Consider the following 18834-nt stretch of genomic DNA (forward strand, 5'->3'; position numbering starts at 1 on the left):
CCCTTTACCGTCCATTACAATCAACTGCATATACATGTACTTATTTCTGCGGGGTGGGTGAGTGAATTTTCCAACCAGAATCGAGCAAAGCTAGCTCGAACCAGTCCCGCGCCTTCTGTCGAGCCTCCCAAGTTTGATCAATGATCTAGATTCTGGAACTAAACATTAAACGAATTTCTAGAGCTATTACCATACTTCGATGGAGATGTCAGACGATAAACAAAGTTTATTTCATCGTTTGAAACTATGGGCGCTCAGAGTTAACGTTCTTTGATGTTGAGAGTTGTCTGCCCACTCAGTCGGAAGAGCAGACGCCGCCAGCATGAATCTGTACACATCCGTGCTGCCAGTGAGGGTTCCACCCTTTATTGTTCGTACAGTCAGGGCTTCCATTTAGTCGCAATAAGGCTCATTCTCCCGTTCCCTAACTCACGATGCTGCTATCTTTCAAACGCGTACGATAAACTATTTTTCTTCGCGATCTATTATTCTAAAATCCCTCTTACCACTGACAAGAATCAAGTAGCATTGATAGGAATTGGTAGTAAGGGAGTTAATCGCGTTTTGAGTTTAGATATAAAGGTTGCTCTTGTGAACTCCCTTTGTTTCGCCTTCACAGCAACGAATTTACGTTTATCGACCATGCTCATATAACAACGAAATCAAATTTTTTTTAAATAATGAAGAAAACAATTTTTATAATTTGTTGTCAACAAACACACACTGAAAAAAAAAATTAAAAAAGATGCAATTAACATTCAGCATTTACTTTATTGAGGACTGCCATAGACACATGGAGAACAATTTCTCCACATGAAATGGTTCACAAATGATGATAATGTGTGTGTAGTTGTGTGGCAAAATGAGCAGGGTTTCTCCATCATATTATCAAATACAAGTAGACAAGATTCATGGTAACTGCTTCAAAATACATTTAATACAGCCGGAGTAAATCTTTAATTTAGTTTGCAACATGTACTTACACATCAAACATACAGTCCTTTCACCCTATCTTTATTGTTTATGTTGCAGTTTACAACATCTCACATAAAACTTTAAAAGTGCTGTATCGAACACATGAGTGAAACATCAACAAAAGAAACAAAACTGATTTTAAGGAAAAAGTATCAATCAACTACAAGAGGGTAAGGGGACAGTCTGCAATCACATGTATGTACACAATTATAAAAGTACACACACTGTACACAAAACAGACAAATCTGAAGCACACCTGAGCCAGTGTCACATTTAAGGGAAGAGATAATGTAACATCAACAGCATCTTCTAATCAGAACTGACACTGCCAATATGCATCAAATGTAACACATTTTTTCTATTAGATGTAGCTTAATTTTACAAGATGCAACAATTAGATATGTTTTACAGCATAAGCTTAAATGATCTCCCCTAACCCTTTACATGCTTTTCCCCCCATATACAATCATTCACATAGATATATTCATTCTTTTACATAGATTTTTTTCAAGGAAATATTCACAACAAAATTTTGATCATGTTAGACAGCTGTTATGATAACATTAAAGGCAGTGCACAGAAACAAACCATCACAACATACATATAAAAAAAAAATTCGAAAAAAAATGCATGTTTCAAGTATTCAACACACATTCAATGTGGTCCAACATGAGATGATAAATAGATGATTTGTGTATATCAAAAACAAAGACACGCTTGAACAAATGTGTCGGTTCCTGATGTTTGTGGCATTCATGATCCCAGCTTAACTATGCTGTGAAAATTTGTTGAGAATGTCTTGCATCTCCTGAATATTGCTTGCTCTTGCAAACAGCAGCACCATGTCTGCAATAAATTTCACTGACGAGAAATCTTGGAACAGCAGTAAACATTCATAATGACCTCCTTACACACATGCTGGCTAGTCATACATTTTGCATGCATATACAACTTACCCTTTACAGCATGTACTGGAAAACACATGCAATTTTTAACCATCCTTCTACCAAACCCTGTACTACTCTAAACAACCCTGGAAAAATGTGCAAGCAGTTTTGATGATCTGATCAGCTGTGTTAAAAAGCTGGAAAGTTTTTTGACCCACCCCTTAAAAATTTTCTTCTGTTTCACTGGGCAGCATCTATGATAATGAGTAAACAACTTGAGGAACATCATGTGTTCTAAAAATAAATAAAATGTGCATGCAAACTTCTTACAGAGGAAAAAAATTCTACAACTTTCACTCAAGATGCCCTCTTATTGATTTGTGTCTGTTCTGTAAGACTTTCGCTATGTCCCAAAAAGAATGATTGAAGAAGGACAACATTCAACAATAATTTTATCAGATCTAGAACAGGTTGTCATCAACAGTATAATCAACATGATTATCAGTGTCTATAGACACATTTACTAGTATTTTGAAGGTACCAGGTACAACAATACAGACTCTCAACTAAGGGCAGACTTCAATATGGGCATGTTTTTATGACAATATTTACAAAAAAAAAAAAAAAAAATCCCATACAAAACAAATCCAAAACTCAACTTTATAGCATTATAAAGTGTTTAAAAGTCACATTTTGCACTCACTGTAGGAGAGGCAATTTAAAAGATCACGCACAAAACAAAAGCACAAAGTTCTTATGATTATTACATGAGAAAAGGTATAAAAAAATATGTACAAAGATTTTATAACATACACTTGAACACAAACAGACAACTGCTAAATTTTCAACAGAAGTAGCAAAAAGACTTACTCAAGAAAAGGTGTCTGCACCTGGTATTCATGCTCTTTCTAATCCTATGATTCACAGAGTCTCTCCTATGTTTTTATGATGACTTTCAGAAAGTAGACAATACCATGTAAGGACAACTGAGAACGTTTATATTATTAATGTTAACAATGATACTGCAGATTTCTAAATCTTGAAGACAAATTTAATTATTCCTTCTGTGTGCTTCATATTATCTGGTATATAGAGCCAACATTATAAATAGGAATCTGCTACTGCTATGCTGAAATGAATGCTTTAAATGATAATATGTCAATCGAAAGAGTGGTGAAGAGATATTTAGGTAATGACTATTAATGGTGATCATGCATGTCTGATTATATTACCCAAGCTACACTTGATTTTCCAAATTTACACTGCTGTGGGATTTTACAGTAATCTTGATATCAGAAGGGAAAGATCAGGAGCCTCAATCATTCACCTATTAGCCAAGACATGGTCCATAGAACATGTTGGTGACCTCAGAAAAGAGAAACTTGCAGACTCTGACCAAAGGGATGCCTCCATTATTGTCAGAAAACCGAAGACACCAGTGAACTATCACCAATACAGAGATAAATATATAAAAATGAAAAATAAATTAAGCTTGAGGATTTAAAAATCCTTTTATCAATTATAACACCACCAAAATAATGAACAGATTATGAGCAAGAAATGAATAAAGATGCTATTATAACATATAAAGAAGCAATAAACAGCATCATTTTATTAAATAAAGCGGAGTGGTGATAGCTATGATCTGTCGTATTGCTTGCCTGATTTGGTGAGTAACGAGGTAATTGACTGCTTTGTTAATAATCCCTGAATATTATTTGTCTGACTTTTAATTTCAGGACAACGCATGGCATGCATAAATTCTGCAAGAACAGAGTGAATGATGAGGAACAAAACAGATGTGTTCACAGGTAATTTTACAAAACAATTGTGAATCTACATAACCCCTCTGTAACGCAATATTTTTTTAAATATGAGGAACAAAACAGCAGGACGTACAGACATCACTTTGATACAGATTTATATACAGGAATGGAAATCTGTCTTGACTTGCTTTTTTTCACCTCTATTACTTATTATTAATGTGTACAAAGTTTCAAATGAGGCAAGAGTTTTCACAACCAACATTCATCAGGCAAAATAAAATGTTTCAATGCATGCACATGTGCATGGATACATGCAATGCACTGTATGCATATATAAACACCTACCCACCGTAATGAGCTCCTAAATAAATAGTATCATACAGAAAAAAGACAATTCAATACACACAGATGTAGACATTACAAGGCTGATTATGCAAGAGATTTTGTCAAACACTGTGTTAGGAGAACTTCAAAGCTACTGAAAGCAGAGCTTTCTCTGTTATGGCTATTTTAGTGTTCCTGCATTTCCTGTCTGAACCGCAGCCTATGAGAATGTGATTGAGTAAGGCAACCAAATGATCTTCACTTTAACAAACCTGAGGTGCTATCTGTGAACAGAAGTTATAATTCATCTCTACCACAACTTTATCATGTTTAATAATGTTTACAAGTATTATTGGACTTCATCCTGGATGAATGACCTCAAATGTCCTTAACACTACCAGATCTTCAACTTCTTCTTCGTTATTCTAACGAGTAGAAAAATTTTCCCATCATCTTTTATATAGCTCGTCATACTTTATGTCTTGCCAAAATGTAAAGGTGGAAAGTAGAGGAACTCTTAATGAATATAGTTCGGTTGGATGGGTTGGCGGGAAGATGTCAATTCTTGCTTCTCCTGCATATATTTATCACACATAAACAGCCCATATTCTGTACACATTAAACTTAAAATATCTCTCCCTTATGAAGCAAATATGAGGAATAAAAAGGCATTTATTTTATGTACTTTACTTATAGTATTATTAATATTAATTCTAATCTCTACAGAAATGGAATATAGTGTTGCTACTATCCAAAACAAACACTTCATTCCACATGGGACCAAGATATTCACTTCTTACAATCTCATTTAGTTCTCCTTCCACAATGCTAGAAATTCCTTTGCCTAAAATAGAAACAGAAGTGATTCTATCCAATCCTGCATGCACTATTTTACATCATGCTCAAGACATTGCACAGATATGTCTAGGGCATCAGGATGGTTTTTAGGGCCAAATGTTATGCTACTCTCCTTCCTAATTTGTACTTTGGTCAGAATCCTTCTAGCAATATAAGCTTATGTAAAAATGTTCAGATTTTTTCTTTTGCCACAGCCACACAGGTCATCAAATAACACTGGAATTTTCCAATTATGTAGCAGACTCAATACCTTTGTGTAAAACATGCTACTTTCATAAAGTTTATAAAGCATTGCATCTAAGATACATTGTACCTAACTCGAGCAAAGTAAGGAAAGAAGCAAACTGCGAAAAATAAGATTAATTCTTTAAATCTGCTAATCGGACCCAACATAAGGGTTAGACACACTTTTGGGGTTAATGATACATTATAAAGACAAAAACTATGTTTTTAAGGAGTGGTGAGGGTTTTTAAAGCTGTGAAAACTGGAATCAGATGTGATTTTAGCCACCTTTTCTGAGCTGGCTGGAATAAGGAGTATCATTTCTGGTCCTGCTTTCAAAGTGACTCATTCAAACCATTACAATTCTAAAAGCAAATAAAAATCTTTGATATTAAGATGCGCAATTTTCCTAGCAATTCATGAATAACTTTTTTTTATTTTAATTAATAAGAACCATTTACAAACCTTGTGCAAAATTTAGTTAAAACACACTCCACAGACACTATTCCACCACTGGGGAGATCAAGGGTAAAGGCTCTGCACTATTCAATTAAGGGTAATACCAATGCATCCAAATGTGCATCAGAGTGCATATCCAGACTAACTTCTGTGAAAGCCATCACAACTGTCTTACTTATCTATGGTTGTCTTTTGTAGATTTAGCTACTGCTGATGAAATATCAGCAACTACCTACCAAGAGAAAAAAGAGAAAACACATTATCATTGAGCATGCCAAAAGATAAACACAGTACATACTGTACATCCTCTCCAGCAAAAATCTGAGAAAAACTTTAACATTCAGTTTCTATTTTGGTTTGAATTTTTAACTTTAAAAAAATGTCCTACTCAATGTTTACCTCACTTAGTAAAACAGACTCTCAAAGTTATGTTTTTGTCAACAGAAGCTGAAAAATTCTTCAAACAATGTTAACAGTTACATATAAGGTCTGGACTATTAACAAGAATCAAATTATGGATTATCAAAACCACATAGCAACCTATGAACTGTGGGTTGCTCATTTGTCTGAGCAGGTTTTGTGCCTGCACAATGCATTATGCTCACATCCAATTATGCTATGTCCTTTATACTGTCAGTGATTTACAAAGCTGCATGTCAACACACTCTCAAGCACTCAAGTCATTTTATCACAACAGGAAAACACGGTCAAGGACATGGCAAAAGGCTACATAACACTTGCACAAAGAGCAAGAATATACAAATGAAGAAAAAGGCTTAGATGAATCAAAACAGGAATCAAAATAATATGTTTGGTCCAACTGTCTTTTATCGCAAGTGGCAACACATCAACAAGCTGACTTCAAATGGGCAGACATCTGGTCAGCATTACAAATCCACCAACACTTCAGACGGATCAAAATTTATGATGAGCGTACTGCATGTAAAAGATCTCACTGTGCAGAGTTGTAATTGTGAAGAAACACAACCTAGTTCTAGCATGTTTTCATGTCAGCATGTTGCTGCAACAGAAGGTAAGCACAGAGATATCTCACACATAGACGTATTTATGACCAGATCATGTGATGGATAGCTCAAAACTGCTCTTCTACAAATCCCAGATTACACTGCATGGCAACACATAAACAAGAGTTTTTAAACTGTCCACTTTTCAATACATATTTCGATGCAGCCAAACAGGAACCATGGAGCCAAGCTCTGTTTTGGTTGACCTTTGACTTGCACCTTCCCGAACTAATCTCCAAGCTGGTGCTGAAGAATTACATTCAATGTTAAGGCCATCCATGTCATTTCACTCCCTCGTCATCAATGTCTTGTTTGCAAAATGAAAGAAAAATGTTTCCAGTGGAGTCTGAAGAAACATCTACAATAAGAAACCTGAGAGGAAAAACTGCTTATCTTTCACACATGAATAATGTTAAATAAGTAAATACAAGAGCAGCTCACTCTCCACCTCCTCATCCCCTGAAAAGCGTGGTGTAGCACCGGGGCAGATTTTCTCTTGCCTGCTTCCACTTACAACCGGACACCATCTTGTGAAGAATGACATTGTAAACGTATGTTCCCATAATAACAACAAAATGGTTGAACTGGTCGCCCAGCTAGCTGTCCTCCCGGAATATGTCCTTCCACCGCTGGGTAAAGAAAAGTCTCATGCTATGACCAGCCTGGCCAACCTCAGAATCATCTTCATTGAAAGTCTCACAGTTGTTGAGGATTAGCTGGATGTCCGCAGCAAACTCCTCTCTAGACTTGTACCTAGATGGTCAAATAAATACACAGAAAAAAACACAATAAGCACCACTTTGTTTGCTGTAGAATCTTTGTTCATTAGTTTCAAGTCCTTTGGTAGCTTTACCCTTGAAAGCTGCCTACTTATATTTAAAAGATAAAAGCTTCTTCTTATTTCACTCATGATACAAATTATATTCTTGAATGAAGCCTTTAGAGTACCATCTCTTATTTATTGAATAAAGAGGTGGAAAATACCAGTATACATAGTACAGGATGATAGAGAAGACCCTCCCTTGAGAACATGATTTAGGTGTCTGCTTGACATGTAGTCCCTTTGCTACTACCTCCAGGGGCCCATAGGTCATATCTAAAACTGCTTCAACATGTTAAAAAAAAAATGCTGTTTTTCACAGTTACAACTGTTACTTTTTCAAAACAGTTTAATGAATATACCCAAATGCATTTTTTGTCTCCAAAGGCACAGTGAAATGAAATATTTTCTCCCCTGATGTTAGTACACACAAACAAAAGGTGCCAGGAAAATAACCCAAAAGTGCACCCTGATGGTGAAGGATGTGGGGTTGAGCGGGGTCATCACTTACACACAGTCCCTGAGCTTGTTACGCATGGTTGAGAAGTCCATGGGTTGTTTGATATATTTCTTGTAAGACGGAAACTGCTTTATGTTCACTGGCTTCATGAAAGGCCATCCATCTTCACTCTTCTCTAGTTCTGTGAGAAGTTTCCTGTTAACAAGAAAAAGTGTGTACAGAATGCTCATGAATGAAGAAAAAAACTTTTTTTTGAGTGGACTATAAGTGATGGTGCCTGACTAAATAAACTAGGTTAATAATAACAATAACTAAATTTGTAGAGTTATTTCCCCATGTAAATGACAGCACAATGCACTGTCAACAAAAGACTAAACAACTGACAATCATACAAAGCATCACAAGTGTCAGCAAATGAATTATATGTGACAAACATAAAGTCTATGGATAAAGATTAAGGACTGAAGAATGAGTGGACAAGTTCACATGATTCTGAAAAATATTTCTTAGAGATGGGTTGGGATTTAGGGATAAGGGAAGACAGCCCTAATTGTGATAATATTGTAATCAATGCAAACTTGAACTGGTAGCCTATGAAGCTGATAATAACCCAATTCTTCCCTGGTGTACAAACTTAAAAATAAAAAAAACTCACAAGTTTAAACACTACAGGATTAATATACATGTCAAAGCAATAATCATCCCCTTCTCCTTTAGCAAATATCTTCACACAAATGTAAGCTCAATCAACATCTGTGCAATCCAGAACTGTGCTCACCCACACATCTGTAAGTACGAGCTATGTGTGTGCAGCCCTGATCTGTACTGACCTAACACTCGTTAAGTACAAGCTACTTATGTACAGCCCTGAACTGTACTCACCCACACACGTCCAGCTCATTGTCCTTCTTCTGGTCATACACCAATGTCTCCTCTTTCTCCTTCTTCTTACTCTTCTTCTCCTTGCCCTTCTCCTTTTCTCTTTCTTGTCTTTTGGCTTGTCTTTTGCCTTCTCTTTCTCCTCTTTCTTTTTCTCCACTTTCTGTTTCTCCTTTTCCTTGGCATTTTCTTTCTTTTTCTTTTCTGGAGACAGTCCATCCACGGTGGCATCAGGCTCTTTCCTTTCTCGACTAGAAACTTGGCCAGGATCTCGTCTTTCACCTGTAGCAGTTGTGGCTGGAGAGTTTTCCTTCCTTTTTCTTTTACTGCATTTCTTATTCTGCCAAGATATTAAATCAGTATTACCTTTCAGTCTTCCTTGCTATGCCAAAACATTAGATAAGATTGGCATTTTCTGCCTTTGTTTTTGTCCTTTAACAGAATGTGTAGGTTCATAGATTTTGGTTGAAACTTTTCTGTATTCTTGAGTTTTAAATGAAATATGAAAAATATGTCCTATGCATTCCATATATAACTCTAAATATTGTGTAAAAGAACATTTTAGCCATTGAGTTCATAACATTAAATACCCAAGCATTTCAAACACTTGTGGAAAACACCTTTAAAAAAAAAACCCACTAAAATCAGCAAGTTTGCAGCAAGAGACAATGTACAGACGTTTACCTTGGAGGAAAGACAAGTAGCACATTGCCACTTCTTTGGCATCCTAGTGAAAAAAAAAAAAAGGAAAAATTCAAAATTTGAAATGCTGAGAAGTTAAGCAAAAATTAATACTAGCTGTTTGCTTACACCGTAAACTTCAGAATCAAGAAGTTACCCATGGCTCATAATGCAAGTTTTAAGGAAGTGGATTATCTACTACGATAAATAAAGGTTAAAAACTGAACTTTCACCATCTTACAGGAAAGAATAGATTTAATCCAGCAGAGGGAGGTGAGGGTACTTGCTGGATCAGATGAAAGCAATTAGTGAAGAATGAATACTACAGTGGCAAACACTTTATGTGCTCTCCTAACCTCCCTCCCTTGGGTTTGAACCTATTCTTCACCACCATAAGCTAAAGATTCGGCATTTAACACTGTGAAAACATCATCTAAACAGATTTCCCTTTCTGTTGGACTATGGGACTAAGTTAAATATTGCATATAAGGAATACAACTAATATGTCACATGCATGTAACATGCACACTCATCCCCCTCTACCCCAAACACACACACTTCCCACATGCACACACCTGGGCAAAGGTGGGTCAAGGCACTCAGTGTGGACAGCCCGAGGGCACTTGTCACACTCCACGATCTTGCCACTCTTTCCTCCACATATAATGCAGTGTGCTATGCCACTAGCCTGACATGAACACAAAACACAGAATTAATGAAACATCAGCGTCTCTACTTCTGAAAAATAAAAAAGCTATCAATGCTATACTACTAAATCTAAACATGATACAACTAAAATGATACAACTAAATGTTATCAATATTATATTACTAAAGCAGAATATTAGCTGACTACACTAAGAAATCCAATAGATACATTTTTATTTCCAATTTAAGACATTACTACAGCAATTTGTTGAATGAACAACGAAATTATGTTTACAAATCTGGATAATGTATTAAAATTCATGTATTCTTTGAACTTCACTTATCTGATATGTTTATAATCACAATAAAATTAAAAGCATTCAGTTCACATATATATATTTCAAGTTTGATAAGTTGAGAAAATATATTCAAACAGTTCTATTTGAGAATTTTTCAAGATCTGAGCAAGTGAAAATGAATTAGTTTTTACCTTTGATACACATTCATAGCAATACCAGTCTCCTTCTGGTATTGTCTCCATCTTGGGCTGTTACAGAAAAACCTTGTTATTGTCTCCTTAATTTCCATTTAAAACTCTTGTATTCATAGGTTTATTAAAAAAGAAAATGATCTTTACTAAAAGAAATAAAAAGTAGACCTAGTAGAAGTGGAACCCAATGCAGGTTGTAAAGGAATCTCTCAGAATGACTCCTCTACCAAATCAAATGCTCTTTCACTCTGAAAAATTTCACATATTTGCTAAACACATTAAACTGTACGCATGTGTGTGTACACACACACTCTCTCTCTCACACATCTACTCACCTTGAAGCAGTAGGTATGGTATCCTTTATCACAGCCATCACACAGCAGTAGTTCAGCCTCATTGTCATCCTTCAAGCATATCTGGCATGTCTACCAACACCACAGAAACGATTGACAGTGCATCTCAAAAGTAACTAAAGAAATGAGGTCTACACACAACTCAAAAACATTCACAACCAAACATATGATACAGGTGTACGTACAGCAGAACATTTAGTTACAAAATACACTGAATACTCAAAATGAAAACAGGTCAGCACTCTTTTGTCCGTTAATGTAGCCATACAAAGATATTACCTCCCATTATCACCAGAAAATGAAGACGACAATATAAAAAAATCAAATCTTTTAATAGTTAAAAGAAACATTTGTGCAACCAAATAAAAAAATTAAAAAAAGCAACAAAAACTAACCACTCTCATTATAGACTTTTCCCATGCTATAGAATTTCCCAGAAGCTGAGTGCACAGATTTAACTGTGCAGGTGTTTGTGCATTCTGAACAGCCGCCGCCAAAGCAACAAGCCGGGTGGCACATCTTCATTGTGGTCAGAACCTTCTTCTCGACCAAAGGAGTCATTGTCACCTTCTCCACTCTTGGTCTCTGAACTGCCAGCTATGTTGGCCAGGTTAAGCTGTACGCTGCAAGGAGAAACATACAATGACCTTCAATGTGATGCCATTCAGGAACTGACCTTTATTTACAGTATCACTGGAGGGAAAGCTCTTGATCAGATGAAAATCTAGCCCCCCCACACACACACACATGCCCTCATATACACGCAGGAGGCACAACCTAAGCTACAAAGATTTGGACTCACTTCCGGATGAGAGGTGGTTTGAGGTAGCGTCGCTCAATATTGCTTTCCAGAAGCAGAATGCGTTCCCTTGCCACCTCCATGGGGTAGCAGCAAGGAGGCTCAGGGTTTGTCACAGATCTGTCCACCATGTGAATATCTGGATCCTCAGTACCTCGTTGGGGAAGCTTCCAACTCTGCTGATGCCAGAGATTGCAGTAGTCCAAGATTAGCAAACAGTTTGCACACAAAAATTATGCATTTACTGCACAGGCTATGGAATGGTGCTGGTAAAATTTCATAATTACTGCAACAAATTATTGCTGCTCTATGTTGTTAGGTGTACAAAAGACTTTGTGAACAGTTTTTCTTCTACACGCTGGAAATGCAAACTGGTATGGTGATGCATCTTGTACTGCAGGCTGATATGGAGAAAATATGGTTGTCATAAGAGAAACAGCATGGTGAGCAGTTGAGAATGCCAATGAACAAAGAAGATACAACCATGTCAAAAATAAACAAAAGTAGAAGTTCCAATCAACTTTAAAACAACTATCGTAATGAGGAAAGATGATTCAGATGGTAATCTACAACAAGTTTTCTTTTGTGTATGCCATGGCAATGATCAAGGAAAAAGATTTGATGAATGCAGGTTTGCAACACAAGCATTCAAAACACTAGCATTCCACAATCATACAAAATAAAAATGCAGCAACAGAACTGAAAAGTCTGTGCCAGGAAAGCCACCTGCAACTCACTTTTACTTGAAGACTGGCATTGAATATACGATCTTCTAGTGCTTCTACATCCTCAAGGCATGCCATCTCTACTTCAAAGCCTACACGCAAGTTCCAGCTGTCCTCAGGGTCGGCTGGTATAGCATCGTCAATGTTCTCATCTTCGTCCTCTGCCCCCTGATCCATTTCCACAGCCTCCTCTGTCCCTGTCTTCTCTCCCTCATGATTTTTCTCCTCTTTCACCACATTTTCATTCTCATTCGATTCTTGTTTAGGTGTGGTATCATCTTTACTGTCTTCTTTTGGAGTCTCACCTTTCTGTTCAGTGCTTTTTGGAGCACTGCTTGGTGGTTCATCTGTCTCCTTCTTTTCATCTTTAACACACTGGGATTTACCTAGATATAAAAAACGATTGCCATCCATTTTTTTGCTCTTTATGTTCTATTATTTGGATTTTATAGAGTCCTCACACAAACAAGAAAATAACATATTTTATAATAAGAGGAAACATGTGATTTATACAGAGAAAAGAGAAATTAGAGAACAAACCAGAGTGGAATGGAGAGTGTCATAAACCTGAAGGGAAACATGAGAAGGCAGACTAGTCAACTGACAATGTTCACAACTACTGACAGCAATGTTGACTCGTGTATGGAGCAATGCAAACACAACAACATTGAGACAAAATAAAAAAATACTAAAATAATTTTCAATTTTACTTACAAAATCTAACAACAAATTGCAAGAAACATAATCAAGTTTACTCAAAAACAAGTGGTTAGGACAGTTTGTAGATAAAGCACATAATAAAGTTTTATTCTCAAGAAATATTCTCTCGTACACAACTTCTGTAAAGTCATTCAGAACCCATTTCATGTTCCACCTTCCTGCAGTTTACTCACGCGAATCCACTGTGCAAACTTGGGTGCAAAGCTCATCCATGTATTTCCGCAAAGTATGGGCAAGGTTTCTTTCTCGAATGCCCCTGCTCAAAAGGCTGTTGTAGAGTTGTCGCACTTGCTCAGCATCAGAAACTTTCCACCAGCCACGCTGCTTGTCTGTAGAATGTTTTAAAATGAAAGAGCAAATAAATTTAATCTAACTTCTTTTCAAATAGGTGGTAGGAAAAGAAGGTACCCATGAATGCTTTGATTTTTTCCCCCTTTTTGTGAAATATTTACATCAATTAAACTATTTCTGATGCAGTTTATTCTCAGATTTCACCATTATTAAGACATAAGCAAAGAAGAGAAATCCAGGAGCATGAAACATTACATTTCATATAGAAGTCAGAAGTGGTTATCCAAACCATTGACACAGAAATGACAAAAACTTTTTCTCTTGAATGAAATTTTGGTGTGTTGTTCAACATAACTCTTTACAGCATAAGAAAAAAGACAAACACCTTATATAAATCTATGTACGGATGATTGCATATATCTACTCACACACACAGAGAGCTTACATTCTGCTCACACACTACCTTTATACATTAACTTGAGTGTCAGTCATTTCAATGCCTATTCAAAAGTATAAGAGACCTGGATATGAAAACGTTTTGTGACCAAACTGAAGTTTGACAGTATGAAAACACTGTTGAGCTGCCAAAAGCAATCAGCTAAAGAATGGCTCTTATCTATAATAATCTTCCTGACACTCAAATACAACCTTTCTCACTCTGCTTTTCCTCTTTCACTCCCACTACTTTACCACATACATGAAGTACACCATCAAAGACATTCTTACCAGACTTCTAAACCAGCAAGACCATGGGACATGACAGAACAAAGCCTATAAAAACAGCCATAAAAAATTGCTCAACATCTGAGTTAACTTGCACTACATTTTAGCATCCACAGGCAGTATTCATGCTTTGTGCAAGTAGACAAGAAGCATGCAGCCTGGATATGTGCACTCATCAGAAAGGCAAGTGCCTCCATCTGGCCAACAGCAAAGACAGCATCCTATTGTATAGAGGCAAAACTAGGTTGCTTTGAATTGAAAAAGACACTAAAATTTCACTAGAAAAACCCCAATAAACTGCTGCTTACTCAAAGGAATGGGAAGCCGCTCTCCTTGCACTTTCTGCAACATGGCCAGGTAGTCAGCTTCAGTCATAGATTCTCCAAATAAGGAGTCACAAGGAGGAGCAGGCACTTTGAAAGAGTCTGTGCCCACTGCTGACAAGCAGGATGTATCTGTTGCTGTGGAAACTTGCAAGGAGAAATCAGCCAAGCTGTTCTTGGAGGACAGGTGGGCTTGGAATGCGGATATGTCCAGTGGGGACTCTGTCTGAGATTCTGAATGGGACTGGGACTGAACAGAAGGAGACTGAGGCTGAGGTGGCAAAGCTGCAGTTGCTGCAGCACCTTGAGCCTGAGCTTGGGTCTTGGCTTGCTGTATGGCATGCTGCATTGGAAGCAGGGACAGCAGGGACAAAGAGGCACTGGCAATGTTGGCAGATGACACAACACCGATGTGAGAACTGGTGGTGGCGTGCAAAGCATTCGTCAGTGACAGCTCATCACAGGGGATGCGAGGAAGAATACTAAACCAGGGCTTCTGGTCCAGAATGTCTGCGTAACTTTTCAGGAAGTGATCACTGACTAGAGGGGATGGTGGGAACAAGTTGAGAGGCAGGAAGTGGTTGTTGCTGCCAGAGCTGTGGCTGTTCCAGGTCGAGGAAACAGTAGTCGTGGCGGAGGTTGAGGAGGGAACACTTGTAGCGACATCAGCATCTGGCTCCTTTTTCAACAGAGCATCAATGCTGATGAAGTTGGACTTCTTGTCACTTTTAGCAGGGATTGACGATGAAGAAGAAATGGTTGAGGTGGCGATGGGGGTACTGTTCAGCAGAGATAACATATTCGATGAGAATGACGAGATGGTGGTAGGAGATGCTGTGAGAGGTGCATGGTCCTTTTCAGCAGTGGTTGCTGTAGTGATTGACGGCGACATTGCCATGCTCGACAAAGGTGATGTTGTTACACAGTCAGTTTTACTGTGCATTGATGATAATAATGACACCGGTGTGGATGACAATACAGCTGTTGCAGTCACAGTCTTCTTTGTGGTCAACAAGGAAACAGGTGATACTAAAGATGACATTGCTAATGAATCTGTGGATGTCATGATGCTAACTGCACTGTCAAGTGGTGTGGTTACTGGCAAAACAGAAGGTGTGCTGTGCATTATTGGTGACGATATCTGTGGCTTTGATGCCACAGGTGTGGAAGGTATGACCAAGTGGGTAGCAGGCAAAGCACCTGGAGGGGTTGCTGGCAAGGCAGAAACAGATGCAGATGATAAAATGGTGCTTGCTGTGGATGACAAAGTTTGTGCAAGCCTTGAGGTAAATGCCACAGGTGATGCCTCTGTGGTTACAGAGTTCTTACCTGACAAACATTCACTCACATCTGACTTGCTATCTGCATGTGGAATTTTTAATAAATCACTGAGCTTGCTCAAGATAGGCTCTTGAAACAGAAGGCTGGAATTCACTGGCTTTTTAGAGTCCTTTCCTTCCAGATCAAGAGAGCTTATGTTCTCTGTCTGCAAGAGAGGCAAAAACGTATCCGTTGCTGCTGCTGCCTTTGAGGATATGGAAGTGTTAGAGGTGTCAACACTTGTCATAATAGTACTTTCATCACAAACACCATCGATCTTCTCATCAACAACAGCACTGCCATTCATGACAGAGAGCTGATCATCAAACTCTTGTTTCACACACACATTGCTGACTTCAGCTAAAGACTCAACATTCCTGGTCTCCTTCTGAAGGCTAACAACCAAATCGTCCACTTTCTCACTTTTGAAGTCGACATCCATTGGTTCCTCTTTTATTGTAGGTTTGTCTAACTTGATATCTGCCTCTTTCTTCTCCTTCCTCGTCATGTTATTGGTAGCCTCCCCGTCTACACCTTCAACTTTGTGAGAGTCTGAGCTTATGTTCTCTTTCTCATCTAATATCAATTCACTGTCTTTCTCTTTTTTTACCTCAGTATCTTCTGCCTCTTTTCTTTCTTCTTCTTCTTTGGACTTTTGTTTTGCTCGAAGTTCTGCTTCAAGTTCTAGGGCTTCTGTCTCTCCAGATTCAATCCCTTCAACAAAAATACCTCCCGTTGCAGGAAGAATCCAATATAACCGTTTGTAGCGGTCCTGGCCAAGACATGTTCCTCGCAAACGCTTTGTGACATCAGCCACTTTGGAATCAAAGGAGTTGTGTTGCTGAAAGCCAAAAGAAGTATTTTATAGAAATCTACAGAACAGTTCAAATTTTTAAAAACCATTAACAAGTGACTGAAAGTGACTGAAATAAGTAAACAAAAACTGAAAAAAACAGGTACGCTGAAAATCTTCAATTTAATCAACTTTTACAAATCTAAATGCTAACCAACTTGCATTTTCCTTTATCAAACAACTGTTTTAATTCATACAAATCTTGGTAAATAATACTCCTCAATTTGAAAAACAAAATGCAGAACTGGGAGCATTAGTCAATCATGTGTATTGATGCACTTCAGTGACTTCACTTTTGACCTCTGTATGTGCATAACTGTAGGCTTATACCTTGCAAACAAAGTTGAGTTACTCAGATTTTAATAATCCCTGCCATGCAACTTACTTAAGCCCAATCAAGCAACAAAATCTGCTGGATTTTTTGGGGGGTTAGGTGTTACTTTTTAAGAAATTATAAACATCAACTGGCAGTTCTCACCTTTACCAACTTGTCAATCTTCTTGTCCATTTCCTCCTTGGATATACCTTCATCCTCCTAAGAATAAAAGGGTTCATACATAACAGTTACAAGCAATCTAAATTGAAAGTTTCATGCACAGCTTCATCTCTCTTCAGAAATCATCACAATCATTATAGCATGACACTGTTACTCAATAACACTGATAAAAGTAGATAAGTTTTAAAAGTAGATATCTGTGCTCAAAATACAACAGATATTTTTTTTTTCATATATATATTTTTGAAACATAGCACACCTCCCATTTTAATTGCCCGTTGGGACTAATAAAGTTGATTGTTATTGTTATGTTTTCTGTTTCAGTTCTTCTAGCTAGCTTTAGGCCTGTTAAAGAAAAATAACAACTATTTTTTTTTCAGCTTCTACATTTTACGCTTTAGGTGTCAAACACAAGAAGTTATGTTTGATGGCTGCAAAAACTCAAAAACTTGTTGTGGTATTTATCCTGCAGAATCAACATGTGGCGCAATAAGATCTTTAGCAATGAGGTAATCCAAACAGCCAGTTCCAGTTAATGAACCTACTTTATCACTGAGTTTGCACTCCCGACAGCTTGTGAACTTATTTAGGTTTTTCAAATAGGCATTCTGCAGGCAACTCGATGAGCAGACAAAAAAAAAAAAAAAAAGCTTCTATTAGATCCGTTCTATGACTGAACTGACCTGTGGTACGGAAAGAAGCATTTGCAGCCTGGATTAGTTTTTCAAAAGAATTGTGCAAAGCTAGGAGCAGCTTCTGGCTACATATCTTTCATTTCATGTGGCATTCGTTTGTTCGTGCATCTGTGTATGTGTGTCTTTTTTCTGTAAAGTGCCAAGAGCTTGCCCACAGGACTGAAATATGGTTTACTATATTATTATTTTTACTATTACTTCTTCATCACTGCACACTAAAGAATGAAAGCAAAAACTGTAACCCACATCTTCTGATCTGTTGCCTGTCGCATGTGTGGCATCGCTCTCATCACAACTCACAACCTCTTCTTCCTCCTCCTCATCCTCCTCCTTATCTTCATCCTCTTCTTCGCTTCCAGTCTTATTAGAGACCATGGTGGTGTTGGTCATGCTGTCCTCGTCTGTGGGTGTGGCTGATATTTGAGGAAGGTGCTCTATTTTTAGAAATCGTTTGGCTCGCATAGTACGAAGTCTGAAAAATGCACAGGCAAATGCAATGAAGACCATAATATCAAATTATATCATACAAAAACAAGTTAACTGCTTTAGAGGGAAAACAATCAGTAAAACGATTAAAATCAGTAAAACAAATCATAGCATACATTTATGTATATGTTTTAGGTATAAGTTAACAACACGTCTAGTTCAAATTGTGTAAACAACAGGTCACATGTTAGTCATGCAAAGAAGACTGGGAGTGTGTAATGTTAATAAACCAAGATATTTTCTTTCACAACAGAAGCTCACTTTCGGAGTTTGCCCTCAACAATCCACTTGTCTCTGCGTAATGTGTTGATAGCCTCTAGCTGCTTTTCAATCTCTCTGCAAATAGGGGGGGGAAAAAATTACACACACAGAGTTTTCACTATTAGAGGGACTTCGTTTGAAGTTTCAGTGTTTCTCTGCCCTAAAAACTGATATAATATATATAATATATAACTGATATATATATAACTGATAACAATAAACTAGGCCAGTAAATAAATTATGTCTTCTGAAAACAAAACTTCATCACTGTATTTTTTACATCCATAAAAATGCA

At 37.4% G+C, this 18834-nt stretch overlaps 1 protein-coding gene across 1 annotated transcript in view; it reads right to left on the bottom strand.

Moving 5' to 3' along the window:
- Window positions 1-751: 751 nt before the first annotated feature.
- LOC112557947 (bromodomain adjacent to zinc finger domain protein 2B-like) overlaps window positions 752-18834 on the bottom strand; it is a 69664-nt gene continuing 51581 nt past the window's right edge. Inside the window, 17 exon segments of the mRNA XM_025228112.1 lie at window positions 752-7270; window positions 7849-7992; window positions 8680-8818; window positions 8821-9016; window positions 9361-9403; window positions 9933-10045; window positions 10495-10551; window positions 10830-10919; window positions 11243-11337; window positions 11340-11470; window positions 11650-11825; window positions 12384-12757; window positions 13265-13420; window positions 14414-16589; window positions 17080-17136; window positions 18039-18264; window positions 18540-18614. Coding sequence (XP_025083897.1) covers window positions 7114-7270; window positions 7849-7992; window positions 8680-8818; window positions 8821-9016; window positions 9361-9403; window positions 9933-10045; window positions 10495-10551; window positions 10830-10919; window positions 11243-11337; window positions 11340-11470; window positions 11650-11825; window positions 12384-12757; window positions 13265-13420; window positions 14414-16589; window positions 17080-17136; window positions 18039-18264; window positions 18540-18614 — 4405 coding nt within the window. The 3' untranslated portion in view covers window positions 752-7113.

The sequence above is a fragment of the Pomacea canaliculata genome, linkage group LG2 (genome assembly GCF_003073045.1).
Source record: "Pomacea canaliculata isolate SZHN2017 linkage group LG2, ASM307304v1, whole genome shotgun sequence".
Taxonomy (NCBI): Eukaryota; Metazoa; Mollusca; class Gastropoda; order Architaenioglossa; family Ampullariidae; genus Pomacea; species Pomacea canaliculata.